The sequence below is a fragment of the Sorex araneus genome, chromosome X (assembly GCF_027595985.1).
Source record: "Sorex araneus isolate mSorAra2 chromosome X, mSorAra2.pri, whole genome shotgun sequence".
Classification (NCBI taxonomy): domain Eukaryota; kingdom Metazoa; phylum Chordata; class Mammalia; order Eulipotyphla; family Soricidae; genus Sorex; species Sorex araneus.
The window spans coordinates 291433241-291453923 of NC_073313.1; the positions used below are offsets into that span (position 1 = coordinate 291433241).

At 44.9% G+C, this 20683-nt stretch overlaps 1 protein-coding gene across 1 annotated transcript; it reads right to left on the reverse strand.

The window, feature by feature from the left end:
• Positions 1 to 8700: 8700 nt before the first annotated feature.
• TMEM247 (transmembrane protein 247) lies at positions 8701 to 13256 on the reverse strand. The gene is made up of 3 exons (XM_004612046.2): positions 13140 to 13256; positions 11934 to 12266; positions 8701 to 9024 (listed from the first exon to the last, which is right to left on the reverse strand). The coding sequence occupies exons 1-3, from the start codon at positions 13254 to 13256 to the stop codon at positions 8701 to 8703; spliced, it is 774 nt and encodes a 257-aa protein (XP_004612103.2).
• Between the last annotated feature and the right edge of the window lie 7427 nt (positions 13257 to 20683).

The window sequence follows — 20683 nt, forward strand, 5'->3', positions numbered from 1 at the left end:
CTAACTCTAAAGACAACACTAACTCTAAACCTAATCCAAATGCTATCGTAACATTACCCCACCTAGGTGCAAGCCTACCAATTAACCTAAATTTAAAAATCACCTTATGAGAAACATTGATACTTACCTTTAAACACACCAAGCCTAAAGACTAATCCTATTAGATTTCTTTATAAAACACTAATCCTTTATCCTAAACCCAAACTCTAATGCTAACTTTAAAACCAATCCTAAACTTAGGTTAAATTTATCCTACCCTAGGTCTAAAACTAGCCTAAGTTTAGCAATTTTCTTTTAAATAGCATTAATTTTTAACTTGGAAAACTGACACCCCTATTTTCATTTTTTTTTTACTTTTACAAATTTATTTAATTTTTAATTGAATCACAGTGAGACACACAATGACAAAGCTGTCACAATTGGATTTAAGTCATACAGTGTTTCAATATTTCAACATTCATTCCTTCACCCACTAGTGTACATTTCTCACCACCAATGTCCCCAGTTTCCCACCTTTCCCCCAGCCCCTCCCCCCCACCCCACCCTGCCTCTATGGCAGGCACTTTTCTTTCTCTCTCTCCTTTTGCCAAGCCTAATTGTTAATGCTATAGAAAACCCTAACTCTAATCCTGGCCAAAGTGCTAACCTTAGCATTTTTAAAAAATTGAATTTCCATAAGTTACAAAACTGTTCATGACTGGGTTTCAGTCATACAATGTTCCAACACCCATGTACTCCACCAGTGTACATGTCCCACCACCGATGCCCCCAGAATCCCTCTCACCACCCTGCCAAGTCTGCCTCTATGGCATGCACTTTTCTTCTCTCCCTGCCCTTTCTCTCTCTCTAACCTTAACTTTAACACAATATTAATCTTTCCCTAGTTTATGCCTAAAGCCTGAAATTAGCTGGAAGTTTAACAATCTCAAAAAAACACAATGATTTATAATTTTAAGAGTCAAACCTAAAACCAAATCTTATAGCCAAACCTAACCCTAACTGTAAACTCAGTACTAACCCTAGCCCTACCCTACTCAAGACTACACCTAAAACTAACATTAGCTCAAATCTAACCATTACCCTATAAATAACAGTTTTAAAATTTGAACACAGCTAAAGATAAACAAATTGAGAGCATGCTCCCTAACACCAATGCTAACACTGAACTTAATCCTAACCCTATATTTACCAAACCCTAGGCTGAAGTAATGTTCATATAGGTTTAATGTTTTCATTTGGGTTCAGGTTGTGGTTTGAGATAAGAGATTATATTATTTAACACAGCTAAGCCAAACCTACACCCTAATCATTTCAAAAAAATGAATTGTAACCCTAACTTCAATGCTAATCCTTAGTCTATATTAACTTTACCTCAGCCTATAACTAATACTAATGAATTTAATAAATTTAATAATTGCCTGTTAATGATACTATTAACTTTAAAGAGTCAAACATAAATTTCAATCAGTGCAAAACCTAACCCTAACCCTAACACTAACTTGAGCCCTAATCCTATATTACTCTTACACTTGCATAAGACCAAAACTAAAATGGCCTAAAATTAACACTCACCTAATAAGTAACATTGATTTTCAAATGTAAACACTCCAAACATAAACCCTAGTCCTATTGTAAGAATATCCTAACCCTAACCCCAATGCTAACTCTAATCCTAATCCTAACCCTACATTAATCTTATCTTAACCAAGGTCAAAACTAATTAACCTAAATTTAACAATTGTCCTATAAATACATGACACATTCTGGTTGAACACAGAACAACCTAAACATTAACCCAATAGCAAAACCTAACTCTTACCCTAAACCCAATCCTTAATCTTAACCTTACATTAACTTTACTTTAGCCTAGGTCAAAACCTACCAATTAACCAATATTTAAAAATTATCCTTTGAATAACATTGATTTTAATTTTGAACACAGCCAAACCTAAATCCTAATCCTACCATAAAACCTAACCCTCACATTAGTAATCCTAAAATTCTCAATTAACCTTTTCCTAGCCAAGTTATAAACCTTCCAATTACCCTAAATATCACAATTTCCCTATAGATAACATTTACCTTTAAACAGAGTAAAAGTAATTCCCAGTCCCATTGCAAAGCACAACACTAACCCTCACCCTATCAATATCCCTATACTAACCCAACCCTAACATAGGCCTAACCCAACCACTAAACATACATCTAACTTTTCCCAATACTTAAATTCCATTTCAAGATTGGACAAAACCAAATTTATTCCCTAAAAATAAATGAATTTTAACTCAAACCCTATACCTAAATGTAACTTTACCCCTAACCCTATACTACCCTAACTCTAGCCTAGGCCTAAACCTACTACGGGTTAGCTTAAAATCAAGTCACCCTTTACCTAACTTCAACGTTCAACTTCAAACATTGCCAAAGCTAAACCCTAACCCTAACACAAACACTGACTTTACTTCTGAACCTAACTCTAACCCTACTCCTAACCCTCTATCAACCCTATCATTGTCTGGGTCTGAACCTACCAATCGGCCTAAATGTGGCAATCACCCCAAGCCTAACTTTAAATTTAATTTTTTTTGGAGGAAGGGTCACACCTGGCAATGCTCAAGGGTCACTCCTGACTCTGCACTCAGGAATCACTTCTGGCAGTGCTCAGGGAACCATATGGAACGCCGGGGATTGAATCCAAGTTGGTCATGTGCAAGGCAAGCACCCTTCCAGCTGGATCACAAACCCAGAAGCAAAGACTAAGATTGTGTCCCGTGGTTGCTTAGTTTCACCAATGGGAATGCCATCTTTCTGGCCAACATCCTCCACCCCCATCTCAGACCAATGAAGTGGGAATTCTGGAACCAGCTTTGGTTCTCCTGCTCTCTTCCTACACTGAGGTAGTCGGGACACCTCACAGGTCACCCAAGACCAGGTCTGAGAAGCTTGAGCTGTGGTTCTCGGGAACTGGACTGAACAGAGACAGGGCAGAGGTGTGGCTTCCAGAAGCCAGGCTGAGCTCTTGCCCACTGTGCCTCGGATGTTGCCTGTGTAAGCAGAAAATGACCCTGCTTTCTCTTCCTGCCACTTTCCTATGGGGGTCTTTCTGAGATGAACTGAGCCAGTGGAATCGGATCAAATCTATTGGAAGTCTTCAGTGCTAGAAGCATGGAGTGGTAGGAGAGATGGGGTGGGACTGGGCTGTGTCCTGGGCCAGGGTGGGAGTCGGGGAAGGTTGGGGGGGGATCTGGGATTCAGAATGTGGGGAGATTCTGCCATCCAAAGTGACCCCTCTTGCACCTTAGCTGAGGGCACCCCACAAGGGAAGGGCAAGTCATTCTCAGCCCTGCTTGTGGAAAGCCATGAGACCTCAAAAGGTCAGGAGGAAGAAAGTCAGCACACCATGACCTTGCTCCTGTGGTATGTGGATGAGCCCTGAAGGCCCCTAGGGCAAAGGGCCAGCTCTGCCCGGCTGTCTGGGCCCAGAGACACTCAGATCAGCTGGGGAGGGAGTGGGCTGAGGACTGAGGCCTGGCTTCTCCTCCATCCCTCCCCTTCACAATCCCCATTTGGTTCCTCTGCTGTATCCAGCTCAGAGACCCTGCAGTGGCAGCCACGCATCCCTGCCTACATGGGCACAGAAGTCTCTCGGTGCCTCTTTCTGGGGCGCTTTCCAAAGGTCTTCTCCCGCTTTCTTGGAGCTGGCCACCTGATATGGAGTTAGTCAGTAGAGTTGTTGAGTGGCCTCAGAAAACTGGAGCCACCTCTGCAACCCCATAGAGGCCCTTCTGGGATGGTGGATGTGAGACACATCAGCCTCTGTTTGGTTATGCCCCAGGCCATCATCCTTTCACAGCGGGGTGAATCCCTCATACTCAGGACCTTATAAAGAGTATCCTGCATTGCAACTGGGAAGTGAGGGTCAAAATAAGAACATGGTCTTGTTTTATTTTCATAAACTTTTTCTTCTGATGGGGGAAAGGGTAACTCTCTCACTCTCTGATCAAAGATTCAATTCCGTATTTCTCAAGTCTCAGGCCCATATTCAAGACTATTAAGATTTGGCCAGAATAAGGTTCTCCAGCCTGTTACCTTCAATTTGGTGCAAGGGTGGCCCTCCCCCTATCCTGAATGCAGTGTGGAACACTGTGGCCCTGACCTTCTCACAAGGTGCCCTTCCTCCCTTCTAGTGGTCCCAGCTTACCTGCCCCTGGGATGGCCCTTTCTGGGGACTTTCTATCACGCTGGGCCTGGGGGTTCTCCTTGGAGTTTACGGCCCCCGAGGCACACGTGCTGGCAGCTGCCTTACTCTTTCATGTGTGTTTGCCTCCTCTCCCCAGAAGGACACCGGGACTCACCAAGGATTGTGGGGAGCAGGGGCAGGTAGGAAGGGCATGCTCTTAGGAGTCCCAGTTGATTCTGGGTCCGTCGCTTCCCCTCTCTGAGGCTCACGAACTGCATCCTTGACTAATGAGTCATCTCTTCCCAGGGAAGAGAATCATCAGTAAAGTGGCTGGCAGGTTGGAGGTAGCTAAGCAGTCTTTTTTCCCCCCAGACTTTATTTAAACACTGTTGTTTACAAAGTTGTTTCTGATGACTTGTTGTAGGCTTTCAATATTCCAAAACCAATCCCACCTCCGTCATCTTCCCTCCACTATCTCCATTTCCCCAACCACCCCTCAAGCCTGCCCCCATAGCAGGTCCACAAGAAACTATTTTTTATTGCTTATTATTATTAAATGGCCAACAGAATGATCAAAAAATCATTTCTGTAGGAAAAAATTTTGAAAATTATTGTATTTCACCATGGGAACGTTATATCCTTGTCTGAGGTTTGAAGCCTCTGTACTATTTTTGTTGGTTTAGTTTCTTCATTACATCCTATCCAATGTGGTGTGCTACTACTGGGATGTCAGAGTTGTAGAGGCTGGATGTGTCAGATGGCTGCATTTGTGGCCATGTGCTTCAGAAAATGCAGAATATTTTATTGGTCAGATAATTAACTAGACATGACTGCCAGGTCTTGCAGAAGTCTGGGTGGAGGTTGGGGGAGGTCGCCCACCCTGACTCCAAGGTTTGGAGTTTTCAGCTACAAAAACCTGTGTACCTGGAGTTTTCAGCAAATTAGGTTCTCTGTGGGCACTCTGTCCTGAGGTTGTAGGGTCCGGCAAGAGGCGTGACAGTAACTTGGGGATGTGGGAGCAGCTGCCGGGGCTTTGCTTAGGTGGGTGCTGGCCTGCCCCACTTAGAGATCACTCTGGAGGTCTCAGCCAGGAATGGGTGTCCATGAAATATTGTGGCTAATTGATATCTTTCGAGATCTATTTATGAGTCGCTGAACAAGCCAATAGATGAGCTTTCATGGCAGTGGTAGTGTGGCCTGTCCTTTAACTGTCCCTTTCTCCATCCTTTGCATTGCTTCTTGCCTTGGGTTTATTTGGATTTTGGAGCCATACCTGGTGCTGCTCAATTGTTGTTCCTGGCTCTGTGCTTGAGCAGGCTCTAGTGGTGTCTGGGAACCATACATGGTGCCAAGGTTCAAGTTGGAGCTGGCAGTGCCTGCTGTGTTGTCTCTCTAGCTCCATTTTTCTCCTTTGTGTTTGGCCTAGGGCTGTACCAAGAGTGATCATGAACTGTTATTTTCCTAGTCAGACTCTACACTACTGACTGTCTTCAATACAGGAGGGAGGAGGAGAAGAGTCTGTGCCTACTGCTAAGAGTCAGAGGTGAGATACTAATTTACCTGATAAGGGTGAGAGGTGAGATACTAATTTACTTGTGTGAAGGAGTTAAATGCTGCTGAAGGCTATGCGAGAAAGACATGTTTTCTTGTCCAGTTTTCCTGGCAAGAGGTATTAGACTAAGTGCACTTTGCTATTTGTCATATTGGGATAAGATCCCGGCCCCATGCACACGGGTGAAGGCTGCAGCATCAAGCCTTAACCCTGGCTCTTTAGTGTCTTGTTTACAAACTCCCAATTATGTCTACTTTCACAAGCTAAACACTTGGGCATTCATCTTTGTAATATCATTTTCTTGGGTTTTGGTTTTGGTTTTTGGACCACACTCGGCTGTGCTCAGAGCTTACTTCTGGCTCTGTGCTCAGACTCCTGGTGGGCTCGGGGGACCACGTTGGGTGCTGGAGATAGAATCTGGGTCAGACACACACAAAGCAAGTACCTTGCCTGCAGTACTGTCTCTCCCTTTGTGAGATATTTATCTCTTCATGCTCTACTCCCCAAACGAGATGACTGTGAGAAGTACCAAGAGACAAAAGTCCAATCAGTGAACGTGTAATGAGAAATAACTACTTTATTTATTTGGGGGAGGCATTATAGATCATGCTGGAAGTGCTCAGGGCTTACTCTTCTTTTTTTTTTTATTAGTTTATTTTTAATTAGAGAGTCATCGTGAGGGTACAGTTACAGATCCATACATCTTTGTGCTCATGTTTCCCCCATACAAAGTTCGATAACCCATCCCTTCACCAGTGCCCATTCTCCACCACCAGTAAACCCAACATCCCTCCCCCCTCCCCAGTCCCGTCTCCCCCCACCCCACCCTGCCACTATGGCAGGGAATTCCCTTTTGTTCTCTCTTTCTGATTAGGTGTTGTGGTTTGCAATAAAGGTGTTGAGTGGCCATTGTGTTCAGTCTCTAGTCTGTATTCGCCCGCATCACCCTTCCCCCACATGACCTCCAACCACATTTTACTTGGTGGCCCCTTCCCTGAGCTACCCGGAATGAGAGACCAGCCTCCATGCCATGGAGACAATCTTCAGGGCTTACTCTTCTCTGATCAGGGATCACTCCTGGTGGTGCTTGGAGAACCATGTGTGGTGTCAGGTATTGAACCTGGATCTTTCTGTGTATAAGGCAAGTGTTTAAGCCTTGTACTATTTCTCTGGCCTTAGAAATGAGTTTCATTGCTGCCAATGGCAGCTCTCTGTGGATACGTTGGTAGAAACCAAGTCAATGGACATAAATGGCATGATAATGTGTGTGACCACTGAATTCGACCCCACATTGTTTTCACTCGAGACAGAAATGTATTCCTGTGTCCCTCCCTCTTCAGAGCCCTAGGCTCTGAGAGAGGTGGGGAAAAAAACTTGATAAAGTCTTGATTAGGCTGGAGAAATAATACAGTGACTAAGGCACTTGCCTTGCGCAGGACTGGTCCTGGCTCAATTTCAAGCATCCCATATGGTGCCTGATTATGGTCAGGAGTGATCCCTGAACACAGAGTCAAGAGTAAGCCCTGAGCAACCCTGGGTAATGGCCCCAACCAGCCCCCCCCAATAGTTTTTAAAATAATAAAGACTTGATTGACAAATGCCTGCTGCATTTCACCCAAGGCTCCTGCCTCAAGCTGTCTTCTGGGTATCAGTGGGGCATGGCCAGTATGGTGGTGGGGGGCACGGCGGAGAATGGCTGATAAACAGTTGTAGGGTGTGTGTGTAAGGTAGGGGAGAGCTGGCTTTTCCTTCTTATCCACACAGAAACACACAGGCAGCTGCATTTGGTGACTGTGAGCCCAGGGCCCTCTAGTGTTTAAAGTGTGTTCCTTTTGCTTCTGGCTTCCAGCTCCTTTGAGGGATAGTGGTGACCTTGGCTGTCCCGGTAAACATCTCTATTGTGGGCAGCTATTTATTTGCTCTGCATACAGGGAACACATGTGTGTGTGCACGTGCATGCATGCATGCATGTTGGTTTGAGGACTGGGCTTGCGGCACCTACTTTTTTCTTTTCTGACTTCTCTACTAGAGCAACTTGCTCTGAACTCTAATCAGGCATTTTATTTGTTCTTCTCTATGTCTTCAGGATGATGCCCAGATTTTTGCTGCCAGAATCACCCTGGCATGCCCTGCTCTGTGATAGACATTCTCTTCGCCTCTCTGATTCTGCTGGTCCGTGCTGGGCTCCCGAGAGTCGCTATGTCTCTGAATTGTGCTTTGTCTGAGGACAGGTCCCACCTGAGCCACTGTGAGACACCTTGCTCAGGTCTGGAGCTGCCTGGAAGCTGCCAATGGCCTGAGGTATGTGCCAAGCTGCAAGACAGCTCTTGCAGCCTTGGTTCCTTTATTGCACCTGCAGCTGCAGTTCAATAAAGACTTATCGCAAAGTTAGTGATGTAGCAATTCCTATTAATTCTCTTTGAGACGCAAAGTGGGGTTGCAGGACTGCATTCATTCTGGAAGCTCATGAAGAGCATCCATCTTATTGCTGTCCTATTCTTTGGCCTGTGGCCCTGCATCACAGTGGCTTCGTGCCCCTATCTCCTCTTCTCTCAGCCTCCTGCCCCCGCCCCCCCCCTCCCCCCCTTGCCCCAGATGACAATGACAATAGGCCTCCTGCAGCGTTCAACATTTTCTCTTCATTTTGAGGCTCATTACTGGTTTGGAATCTCTTTGGCCATTGCTAGTCACATACTCACAAGTTCTGTAGATCGGGACATGGACATCTTGGGAGAAGGCTTAGCCTCCAAACCTATCACAACTTCCCACACCTCAGAGAAGATCGTTGAACGTGAGTGAATATGGGTCCCACTTCTGGTTACTGGGTGGTTTGGGATGATGGCTGAGACTCTGGGAAAGCTTTCTTAAGCCCTGGTCTCCCTACAGATACCCTCCTCCCCAACCCGGAAACTTCTGACACTCTCCTCTTCAGAAATCAGACATCTTCATCCGCAGGGAGAACTTAGGCTCAGCACAAGGTCAGGACTAAGACAGGAAAGGCTGTGCCGTCCGTGGTCGCGTGTGCCTGAGGCAAGCACCACGAGAAGGCAGTGGGGTGAGGGAGGTGGGGAGGGGCTCCCCAGGATGGGGTGAGTAAAGGCACTTGAAAGTATGACCACAGTGTTTTAATCAAACAGAGCAAAATGGCTGCGATGCAGAACAAGTAGTGCTTGGAGAAGAGAAAGAAGATCATCTCCTTGGTGACATAGATTATGTGTATAAAGATGAAGCAGTACAGGAACATGGCAAACTGGTTCTGGGGAAGCAGGAGGTCCTGGAGGCCTCCCGAGAACTGTGGGGGAAAGAAGACAGGCAGCTGACAGAATCGGGGCTCTGCGTTGTGACCCTGCTCTTCTCCCTTCCTGGATATGATGCTGGGTGGGGAAACGGGCCTGCCTTGCACGATGATGGGGAAGAAGAGTGAGACAAGAACCCACAACAGGCATGTGGAGGGAACTTGGGCATGCCACTTCCTGAGCCTGCTCTTGTCTCTCCTGACCTGTCCTCTGAAGCTGTTTCCTTGCCACTGCCCTCTGGCTCCCGCTTAAAGTCTCCCTCTGTCCATTAGATGCCCAGATCCAGACCCTGTGTCTTGGGCCTGTTCTCTGGGTGACTTCTTGCCTTGTTTTATGAACAGACACAGCAGAGGGAGTACCTTTGACACAGCTCATTTTTCCCTACTCTCTTGTTCTTGGTCCATATCATAGGGCGTCAGTTCCTTGTCCTTCTGCCCTCAGGGTTTGCCCTCTCTTAGGGACAAATGTTGAGAGATGGGCAAGGGACCTCTCTGAACCTTCCCTATATTTGGTGTGGGGGAAAGCAGCAGGAGGTCTTGGTCTCACTGCTTGCATATTGTATTTATCCAGAGTTTATGTGACGAAGGTCCAAGAACAACACATTTGAACTGTTTAAAGCATTGACCTATAGCTAAGGCAAAAGCCAATGAAACTGACTTGGTCTATATTTAAGAAGCATCATCTTAACTATAAGGTTTGTTGTTTAAAGCATCTAAAATGGTGCCACTTGTTTCATAAACAATCATATGAAACTGTGAAACTCCAAATTAGCAAGAAACACAGGGGTTTTGTTTAGTTTTGTTTTTGTCTTCGGTCACACCAGACTATGCTTAGCAAGGCACATGCCTTAACCTCTGTTCTTTCCCTCCAGCCCCACAGAGGTATGTTTTTCAAACAATATTTACTTATACATCCAGAGGAAGAAAAACTGAGCCAACTATCCACCTTTTAGCAAATGCGGGAAAGATAAACTGTTTTTAAACTCTTAATATAGGTGGAGATTATGGACAAACCATGATTGTTCCTACATAAAACAGGAAGCCAACTAGATAAAGCAAAGGGGCAGGAAGTCATCTCACATCTAAATAGCGAGGGAGGGACTTCCTGCCACATTTTCAGTCGAGTGTTTTCAGTCTGAAATTCTGATGGTTGATACTTAGAATTTTGATAGGACACGCATTTTCAAAAGCTTTTAGCCTTTCCCAAACATTTTCAATGGTATATATTTTGAGCAGAAGACAGAAAAGATAGGATTACATGCCAAGGGCTTCCATGTCACCCAGCAAGGAGGAAGACTAACAAACTTTAAAAGGAAAAGTAACTATGGCTGGGAAGAGACATAGATGCAGGGCTAAGACCACACCTTCTCTATATTTAAAACATTCCAGATTCCAACTTGTGACAAATGCTATTCCGGCAAACTGAGAAAAAAATAAGCTACAAGTTTAGAAATGGAACTTACCTGGAAGAATTTAGACATGTGCCAGAGTCATAGAGACAAGCAAATATTCCCTAATTATTAAAGGGTGTGTGTGTGGAAGGGGATGCATTCTAAAAATCCTAGTTCAATGAGCTTGACTTGGCCTAGCAAAAACTAATGTATAATTAATTAAGCAGGAAAAAAAAATAGAATGATCATTGTTAAGCCAGCATTGAGAACAAATCATGTCAAATCAATGCTGTGTCCTTTAAAAAACTGACCAGTGCGTATCTTAATTCTGAGAAATCACTTGGCACTGCTTTTCAGGTTGTTTTTTTGGACACGGCAGAGAAATATGAGCTGGATGGAATGTAACTCAAGGGTGCTGATGAATGGAATACTGGCTGGCCTGGAGGAGCTCCCTCAGTGGCTCCTCTCCCCTCCTCTCCTCAAACATGATGACTCGATTAAGGCAGAAGGCTGATTTCTCAGAATCGAGCCTGACTCAGAGTGGGGAAGCATAAGGAATACAGTATAGTCTCCTGAAATGGGAAAGTGATGAATGTCAGCTAGAGCCTTTGGGTCAAGGAGCACTTTGCATGAGTGCATAAAAGTGCCTTTCTCAGGGCCCCTGCTGATGGTTCCTGCAAAACTCACTGGCCAGACCCTACTGGGGGGATTCTGGGTCTTTTCTTTCTTTCTTTCTTTCTTTCTTTCTTTCTTTCTTTCTTTCTTTCTTTCTTTCTTTCTTTCTTTCTTTCTTTCTTTCTTTCTTTCTTTCTTTCTTTCTTTCTTTCTTTCTTTCTTTCCTTTCTCCTTTTTTTTTTTAATTTTGAAAAGCCAGCATGGATCTGGAGCTGACCTGGTGAGCCAGCTCTGTAGAAAGTGCCTGACACGAGCTAGCTAATGGGGCTTCCAGGAGACCCTGAACTTGCCCACCGTTAACGTTTCTGCAGGGGAGAATGCGGATTTCAACCTCGGGCTGTCTGCCTCTTAAAGTCTAGACAGCATCATAGCTTTACACAATAATATCATTCATTATTGATGCACTTGATGCTAAGCACTTCCCTTCAAACGCAAGGGGGGGTTCTCTCCACTCAGTAATAGGGGAGAGCCCATTTCTTGCCAAAAGATGCCTACGTTTCAGTGGCCAGCCAGGCGAAGATGCACCTGGGCCCTCATCAGGGCCCCCATGGACGGCTCCTGCAAAATTCACTGGCCAGACCCTATTGGGGGTTCTGGGTCTTTTCTTAATTTTTTTTTTAATTTTGGGCCACCCCCGGTGATGCTCAGGGGTCTCTCCTGGCTCTGTGCTCCGGGGTCACTCCTGGCAGCACTCAGGGATGCTGAGGGTGGAACCCGCCCGGGTCAGCCGCGTGTGCAGCGAGTGTCTGCTCCGCTTCCTATGGGAAAGGACAGGGTGGGAGGCGGCAAGGCGCAGAGCCGCTGTGTCCCGAGGCAGCGAGGCCCGCGGCGGTCACCCACCAGGCGGGGCGGCGCCTGCTGCTGCAGCTGCTCCATCACCTCCTCGTGCTGCCGCTGCCGCTCGTTCTCCTCGTGCACGTACTTGAGGCGCGTGAGCTCGAACTCCATGCGCACCTTCTCCAGCTCCATCTCGGCGTTGCGCTCTGCGTTCGGGGCCCCTAAGGGGCAGGGGGGGATCTCGGCCGGCTCCGGCCCGTCGCCTGCCTGGCCCTTGGTGGTGGGGTCGGCCTTGGGAGGCCCGCTCCTAGGAGGCCCCAGACAACTGTGGTCCTCGCAGGCTTCCATCTCGACCTGGGGGTCGGAGGAGGAGTCTGGCTTCTGGGCCTCGGCCTCCTGGGGCGGGGGAGAGAAGTGGGGTGGGGGGCAAGTGAGGGGTCTTGGGGCCCCTGCTCTCACCGCGCCTTCACAGCCACCCTACCCCTGCCACGCCCCACGGCACCTGCACCGCCCATCCGTGCATCCACTTATACCCCGCTATACCCCACTATATTCCACTGCACCCCACTGCATCCCCACTGCACCCCCAATACCCCTCTGCACTCCCTGTAACTCACTGCACCCAACTGCATCCCAATACACCTCCCCGCACCCCAAGTACCCCACTGCACCCTTGCACCCTGCTGTATCCTCACTGCATCCTACTGCACCCCACTGCAGCCCCATTGTACCTCCCACATCTCCCTCAACCCAGCCACATCCGGGTGTTCCCAGAGGACCAGGCCACACAGAACTGTTGTCTCCGCGTACCAAGGTGGAGACTGGGCTCTCCAGAGAAGTGCTTACACAGATTCCTGGGCCCTGAGCATTAAGAAGGCATAGATAACCCCACTGAAAGGAATGGCACCCCAAAGTTGCCATGGGAGGCATTGGTGTGTCGAGAAAGACTCTTCCTGGTGCTTTTCAAATCCCTACTCTGAAGCAGATACCCTCTTTTCTGGGAGCCCAGGAGGGAGGAAGGAACCCCAGTTCTATTGAGAGAATCCCGACATGGGGCTGGAGTGGGGGTGAGGGCCCCGTCCTGTGCACAGAGGGAGGAGGCACTAAAGCAGTTTCAAGTGACTTCACCGTGTCATCAGGGTACCCCTGTGGGGATGGGTCCACAGCACCCACTGTTCTTAGCAATCAGCTTCTCTCACATGTCCCAGAGCAGCACCCCCCACCCCTGGCAGAGTGTGTGGGAGCCAGTGAGAGGATACACCCCCTTACCAAAGAAGCCTTTGACTTCCCTTCCGACATGGGGTCCTCAGGCACCATCTTGGTGAAGGTTGGACAGCTTTCGCCTGCTCCCCGGGCTTCCATGATCTCCCTGTCCTCTGTTGCCATCCAGAAAACTGTAGTGCTGACAGTTAAAGCCAAGGGACATCTTTTGAGGCACAAACATTTGGTCTCACCATATTCCACAGCCTGGACACCATCACAATCCCTGTCCTCATAATAACCTTCATTCTACCTGTTGCTAGGGCCCCTTTGTGAGATGGTATGACACTACTAAGGGCCATTATTGAGCTGTCATATGACCCAGCAATTCCACTCTTGGGTATTTACCCCCTGCCAGAACAGAAAAACATTCTTTCATAAAGATATATGTGCACCATTATTCATTTCAGCTCTCAATCCAATAGCTAAGATTTGGAATCAACCTGGATGTCCAACAACAGATCAGTGAATCATGAAAAAGTGATAGAGATACACAGTGGAATACTATGCAGCTGCAAGAAATGATGAAATGCAATTCACTTCAACATGCATGGAACTGGAAGATATTATGTTAAGTGAAGTAAACCAGAAAAAAAAGGATAAATATGTGGAATTTAGAATAACTGGATGAGGAAATGCAATGATTTAAAAGGGGAGGTGCTAAGATCATCTCTAGACTCAAAGTAGAGGGAGGGGAAGGATATAGAGTGGCAAGGAGGATAAAAGACAGATGGGAAGCAATAGGGGAAGGATATAGAGTGGCAAGGAGGATAAAAGACAGATGGGAAGCAATAGGGGATAAGGGTTAAGGCGATTCAGGGACATCAATGGTGCTAAAGAATGACAGAGCTAAATATCCAAACCACACTACAACACTCATATCCAGACAACAACACTAAAATCATGAGACTCAAACTTCAAAAAAACCAACTTCAAAACAACCAAACTTAAAAAGGTGCTTGTTAAAATGGCTGACTTGGGTGGGGGTGGGGGCTATAGGAAAGAACCTGGGGAGGGCAGTTGACACTGGTGGCAAGACAGGTGATGGAGCATTTTATTTATAAAAGTCAACTGTGAATAACTTAGTTACTCATGGTACTTTAATAAATACAATTTAAAAAAGAATTTGAGCATGAATCTTTTACACTCCTTGAAATCACTTGGAATCTTGAAATCTTGAAATCTGACTCATTGGTGCCTCTTAAAAGCAGACTGTTTTGGAATGTGCAGCAATTACAGCCCAAACCCAGCTATGATCCTGTGCCCCCTTGCCCCAAAGAAGAAGAAACCCAACCATATGCTGATGTTATAACACCCAGTAATACCACATAATAGGACCTTATTAAGAGATATGGGGTTTACGGATGTCATTAATTTAGTGAGTTCACTAAGGTTGGTCAATTCAATGTGACTAATATTCTGGTAAGAAGATGAAACTTGGACACAGTCCTGTGCAGAAGGAAGATGAAGAAGATGGACATCTACAAACCCAAATGAGACATCTATAAACCCAGCTTCCAGGAGCAATGTCAATTAGAAATTACAGTAAGATTTGTTATAAGGAATTGACTTGTGTGAATGATGGAGGCTGGGAAGTGGCCATATGCAAAATGAAACCCTAAGAAATCAGTGGTGTGATTCCAAAAGGATCCAAGGACACCAGAACCAGGAATCCTGGTGGCTAAGTTCTGCTCAAGGTGAAAAAGATACATCAGTTCAAGGGGTCAGGCAGAGAGAACCAATTTAATTTCTCTCTGCATGTATGTTTCTTTAAAGACTTCAGAGAATTGGTTATGCTCTACTCACTCCACCAATTTAATCTCTTTTGAAAACACCCGTAAAGACATATTGTGAAACAATGCTTAACCAGGTACCTGGGTGTCTTATGGCCCCATCAAAATAAGATTATTCATTATAGATCTGTGAAAGATCCTGCCCTCCTGATCCTAAACATGTAACAAGAACTACAGAGATCTCTGTTGTTTAGGCCACTTAGTCTGGGCACTTCGTTAGAGTAGTCCTAGGCAAACTAACACAACCATCATTATTCATAGACTGTTTGAAGGGCAATCAGTAAAACAAAGGGTGGATTGGAAATACATTTCTTTTTCTGTTTTGCAAAATAACAATAAACATTTTTACTAGCTGGAGGTGAGGTAAAGTATAAAAAGAGAATGGGCTGCATTTGAATTCTAGTGTTGTTATTCTCTCTAGCTGTAACTTTAAGGAAACATTGTTCTACCTGTCTAATATTCAGTGTACTCATTTCTAAATGGAGATAAGGATCTAGCCACTTCCTTATATTACAATGCTACCATGAAAATAAAACTGTGTATTTGCCACTATCTGCCTGTCCAGGGGTAGGTAAATGGTAAGCATCACCGTTATTATAAGAGCTGAGTTTGTGCTCAGGAAGAGAAGTTCGTAAGGATGACCTTGCAAATCTTTTTTTTTTTTTCTGTTAAGGGTTGTATGTATTTGACTTCTTTTTTTAAAATTTTAATTAATTAATTTATTTTTAATTCGTGAATCACCCTGAGGGCACATTTACAGATTTATACACTTTTGTGCTTATGCTTCCCTCATACAAAGTTCGGGAACCCATCCCTTCACCAGTGCCCATTCTCCACCACCAGTAAACCCAGCATCCCTCCCACCCTCCCCGATCCCATCTCCCCCCACCCCACCCTGCCACTGTGGCAGGGCATTCCCTTCTGTTCTCTCTCTCTAATTAGCTGTTGTGGTTTGCAATAAAGGTGTTGAGTGGCCACTGTGCTCAGTCTCTAGCCCTCATTCAGCCCGCAACTCCCTTCCCCCATATGGCCTTCGACTACATTATAGTTGGTGATCCCTTCTCTGAGTTGCCCTTTCCCCAGAATGTGAGGCCAGCCTCCAAGCAACCTTGCAAATCTTTGACTGCAGTCAGCCTCTCCTGTCCTGGGATTGTGATGGCAACCAGTAGACTATCTCACAACTGTGTAAGGGGTCTTATCTGCCTCCACATCCAGAAAGAGGTTTGCCAGGTACATAGCTAGTGACCAATTAAATTAGAATTTTAGAAAATAATTTTCAGTGTAAATATGCTCTAAAATTGTGTGAGAGAACTTACATGAACAAAATTATTTCCCACTTATCTAAAATTAAAATTTAATTGGGGATTCTGTAGAAAATTTTATTTTCTCAATCTGATCTGCCCAGAGAAATTTTGTGTGATTAGTGAATAAACTATTAAAAATCACCAGGTGCTGGAAATTAATTATAAGTGGCATAGGTAGTTAAATCAGTTATAGATCCAGCAACTGTAGAATCTCAGTGATCTACTACAACACATGTGCTTGACTCAGACATCTAAGAGTTGACTGATCTTAGCTGGGGCCATCTAGGTTTTGACAAATCATTTACATGTCCCTCATTCTCTTCTGGGGAACAAAGGGCTAGCCTGGCTGCTCTTTACACGGTGATGCAAGAAACATGAGAGACCACAAAACTGCAATATTTTAGGGATGAAGAGAGAGCACAGTAGGTAGTGCGCTTGCCTTGCATGCAGCAAATCCTGGTTTCGATCCTTGGCATCCCATATAGTTCCCTGAGCACTGCCAGGAGTAATCCTTGGGCATTTCTGGCTGTATCCCTCCCCCCACTTCCACCAAAAAACAAACAAAAAACCAAAATGCAACAATCTCAAAACCAAAAATCAGAACAAAAACTAGAACAGTTTATCTCTTACTGATTTTCGCAAATAATGGAAGATGGTCACTTGGCCAGAACCAGTCAAAGGATAGGAAAATTGATTCTGTCTCCCAGTGATGAGAATATAAAAGACATTGGGTAAAAGGTCTGGAAATGAAGCAGGATGAAGAGGAGAGTCCAGAAGGCAATCTACAGTCGTCAACCACAAGGTTGGTGCTGAGATGGTGGGAGAGACTGCAGCAGGCTGGTGGGGGTGGGGGGCAGGAAGAGGCGACATGAAGGGTCATGGGTGAAATGTGGGCAAGAGGGAAGGATCCGCCAGCATGAGCAAAATCTCTTGACTGGTAGTTATACATTTGCTTCTACATGTCTGTTCTCTGCCCTTTTCTACCTGTCCCTAGGACGCCTCCCTAGGAGGCTGCCCTCCTCACACTTCACTAATCCTTCAAGCCAAACAACATGTCCCTGTGCAAAGGCAAATTGACCACAAACATCCTTCCTAGTCAGGATGAAGGGTTCACTGTTCTTGGGGTGGTTTGGAACTCCTGGAAATGTGTAAAGAATCTCTATTCTTGTTCCAGAGAGCCTAGAGAAAGGGAGGTTCTAGGAAGGTCACAGGTGGGCCAGAGGCCTCCGATGATTAGACCTCATGGGAACCGCTGGCTTTGGTGGTTGAAACTGGTGCGCCTTCATACGCTTTGTTGGGTTCTGTCATTGTAAAATGACATCTACAACATAATGTCGTTGCTAGTTCTCAGAGTTCTGCTTCTCTCTGTCTTCCCAGTTCTTACACTCTTCCTCACTGTCTCTCCTCAGTTGTTGCAAAGGTTCTGTAACTGCCTTGGTTCAGGTACGCATGACTTCAGCTTCCAGGGGTCCTTCAGGTCCCTGATGCGAGGCCGTTCTCTGCTCTCTGGGTTGTGTACTTTCTCGATTGTAGTCATTAGTGACTTCTAGTAGACTTATGCCAGGGCAAGAATTCAAATGACTGCTCTGTCTCTGTTGGTTAGAGATTTTCATTCTTGAAACTGAGCAGTCCAAGGACTGAGAAGTTCACTTAGGTCACTCAGTAGTGGAGACATGGAAAACCACGGAAGATGGAGCAAGTGGTGTTCCTATATATGCAGCTCCTATTGGTACAGTCACAGAAATTTTGTGTGTATAGGGGGAGGGGAAAGGGTTATTTTTCCTTAGGATTATGAGGTATATTAGGTGCCATGTTGAAAACTGATGGAGACCTTCACTGCAGGTCCCCGTCAACTATAAGTTTTTTGTTTGGGGGCCACACCTGATGGTGCTGAGAACTTACTTCCAGCTCTGCACTCAGGAATCAATCCTGGCAGACTTGGGGACCATTTGGAGTGCTGGGCATTGAACTCAGGTTGGCTATATGCAAAGCAGACACCTACCTGCAGTATTATTGTTGTATCCCAACTGTAGGTTTTTAAAAGGTCCCATTGATTTATTACTGCTTTACAATATCAATTGCAGGTTTGGGGGGGCTTGTTTTTCAGTTTTACCTGGTGATGCTCAGGGGCTTCTCCAGGATCAATGCTCAGGAGCTATTCTAGGCGATGCTCAGGTAGCACTGGGGATCAAACTCACAGCTGTAGCATTAGCATATAAACCCTGCACCCCAGCCCTGTGAAACATCTCTCTGGCCCCAAATCTGCAAGGGATGGGAGTAGACGCAGGTGTGTTTGCTCTCAAACATTCCTGTTTCCTCTTGTGTGTCTCAAAATGCCTCAAAGAAGACATGCAGATGGCCAATAGGCATATGAAAATGTCTTCCTTGTCACTTATTATCAGGGAAAGAGAAATCAAAAGACAATAATATCTCATACCAGTGAGAATGGCAAGTGTCCAAAAGACTGGAAACAATGTTGGTGAAAAAGCAACGAGTAAGGAACCCTTGTTTGCCATTGATGGGAATGACATCCAGTTTATCCTTATATAAAAAGGAATGATGACGTCTTAAAAATTGATAACAGAATTGTCATTTGATAGAATGATCCTTCTTCCCAGCATCTATCCCCAAACTCAAAACTAAGTCATTGGGAAAGACACATTCTCTATTGTGTCCACTATAGCACAATTTTCAATAGACAAGGTATGGAAACTGTGGAGGTCGATGTGGAGGTCTCGTCCTGTTAAGCAGGGAGAACCCTTTTCAGCAGAATGAACAGATGCAGAGCCCGGAGGAGGGAGACAAGGCTTTTATTCTATGGCAGTTACAGTATTTATACCTCCCTACTGCGAGGAGGTGATATAGTATGCATGCCGGGACCCCCGATAGAAATGCAGGGTGTGGCATGGGTGATAAACAAATGGTGATAGGATAAGATCAGTAAGGTAAAATGGCTCCCTACAGAACCAATCCAAACATCCAATGACAGATGAACAGAAAAAGAAATTATGGTAGAAAATTTATACTACATAGTGGAATACTACATAGCTCTGAAAAAAAGATGAAATACCATCTTTTGATATTTTTTGGAGTGGACTAGAGGATATCATGTTAGGTGAAATTAGCCAGAGAGAGGACAAATATCAGAATACCATACTCATAAAGAAACAAAGCAAGAGAATGGACATTATTCAGTGAAAACAGCAGACAACAGAAGTGAGGTTATCAGTGATTGTAAGGTAGGAGGGCTGCGGATAGGGAGAAAATTGAAGCACTAAAGTGACAGATGTGACAGTGGTTGAGGGTCTGGGGCACTTTGGTGGTGATGAAGGTGCAAAAAATCTGTACCCCCAACAGCATAAGCATTAACACTATTGTGACCATGTAACTCCAACAACAATAAAATCCTTTTTTTAAAAAAAGAATTTAAGAATCCTCTTTCCCAAAGCACTATACAGATTTGATGCAGTTCCTATAAAGATACCTGTGATGTTTAGAAAAAGGCAGATCAAATGTCACAAAAATGTATGTGATGTCATGAAATATGAATTGAGCAATTCTAGGAGAAAGATGATGAGAAGCTTTTCTCTCCCCAACTTCAAACTATACTATAATCTGTAGTAATCAAAACTAGGAAAAGGACAGATTCTAATAGAGTTGAGAGCTCGGTGAGAGATCCTCAGGTATAGGGAGAGTTAACCCCTCCCTCCAGCCCCCCCTACTTTATTCAAATACGGTGGTTTACAAAACTTTGTTACAGGCATTCAATATTCCAACACCAATCCCACCACTGTCACCTTCCTTTCACCACTGCTTCCATTTTCCCACCCATCCCCAAAAGCCCACCCACAACAATTTAATTTATATTGCTTGTTACCATTAAATGACTAATGCAATATTAAAAAAATTTCATAGAAGAAAATTTGAGAAAATTGTTGTATCTCAATTTAAGTCCTTGTCTGAGGGTTTACTAAGCTGTTGTTGCAAGGGAAGCCTTCTGTGTTAATGCTTTTGTTAGCCAATATTGGTTGGCTTCTGTGTTACATTCCCATCTAATTTGGCTTGCTATTGCTGAGATGTAAGCATGCTCCAGAAAATCCACAATATTTAAAAGGACAGTCCAGCTGGGGATGAGGCAGCAGCTTTGGGGTGTGGGAGGGGCTGCCAGGTTTTGCTTTGGGTGAGAACTGCCTCGCCTGTGGAGAGTCAACTTTTGACAAAGGAGCAAAGAGTATGAAGTAGAAGAAGGAAAGTCTGCTCAATAAATGGTATTGGGAAAACTGGTCTGTCACATGAAAAAAAAATAGACTCAAGCCCCTATATCACAGAGTAAACAAAAGTCAAATCAAAATGAATTAAAGATCTTAATATGAATCCATAAATTATGCTATGGAAAACATGGACTATTTCATAACACTGAGTCTAGAGTCATCTTCAATGATTTAATGCCATTGGC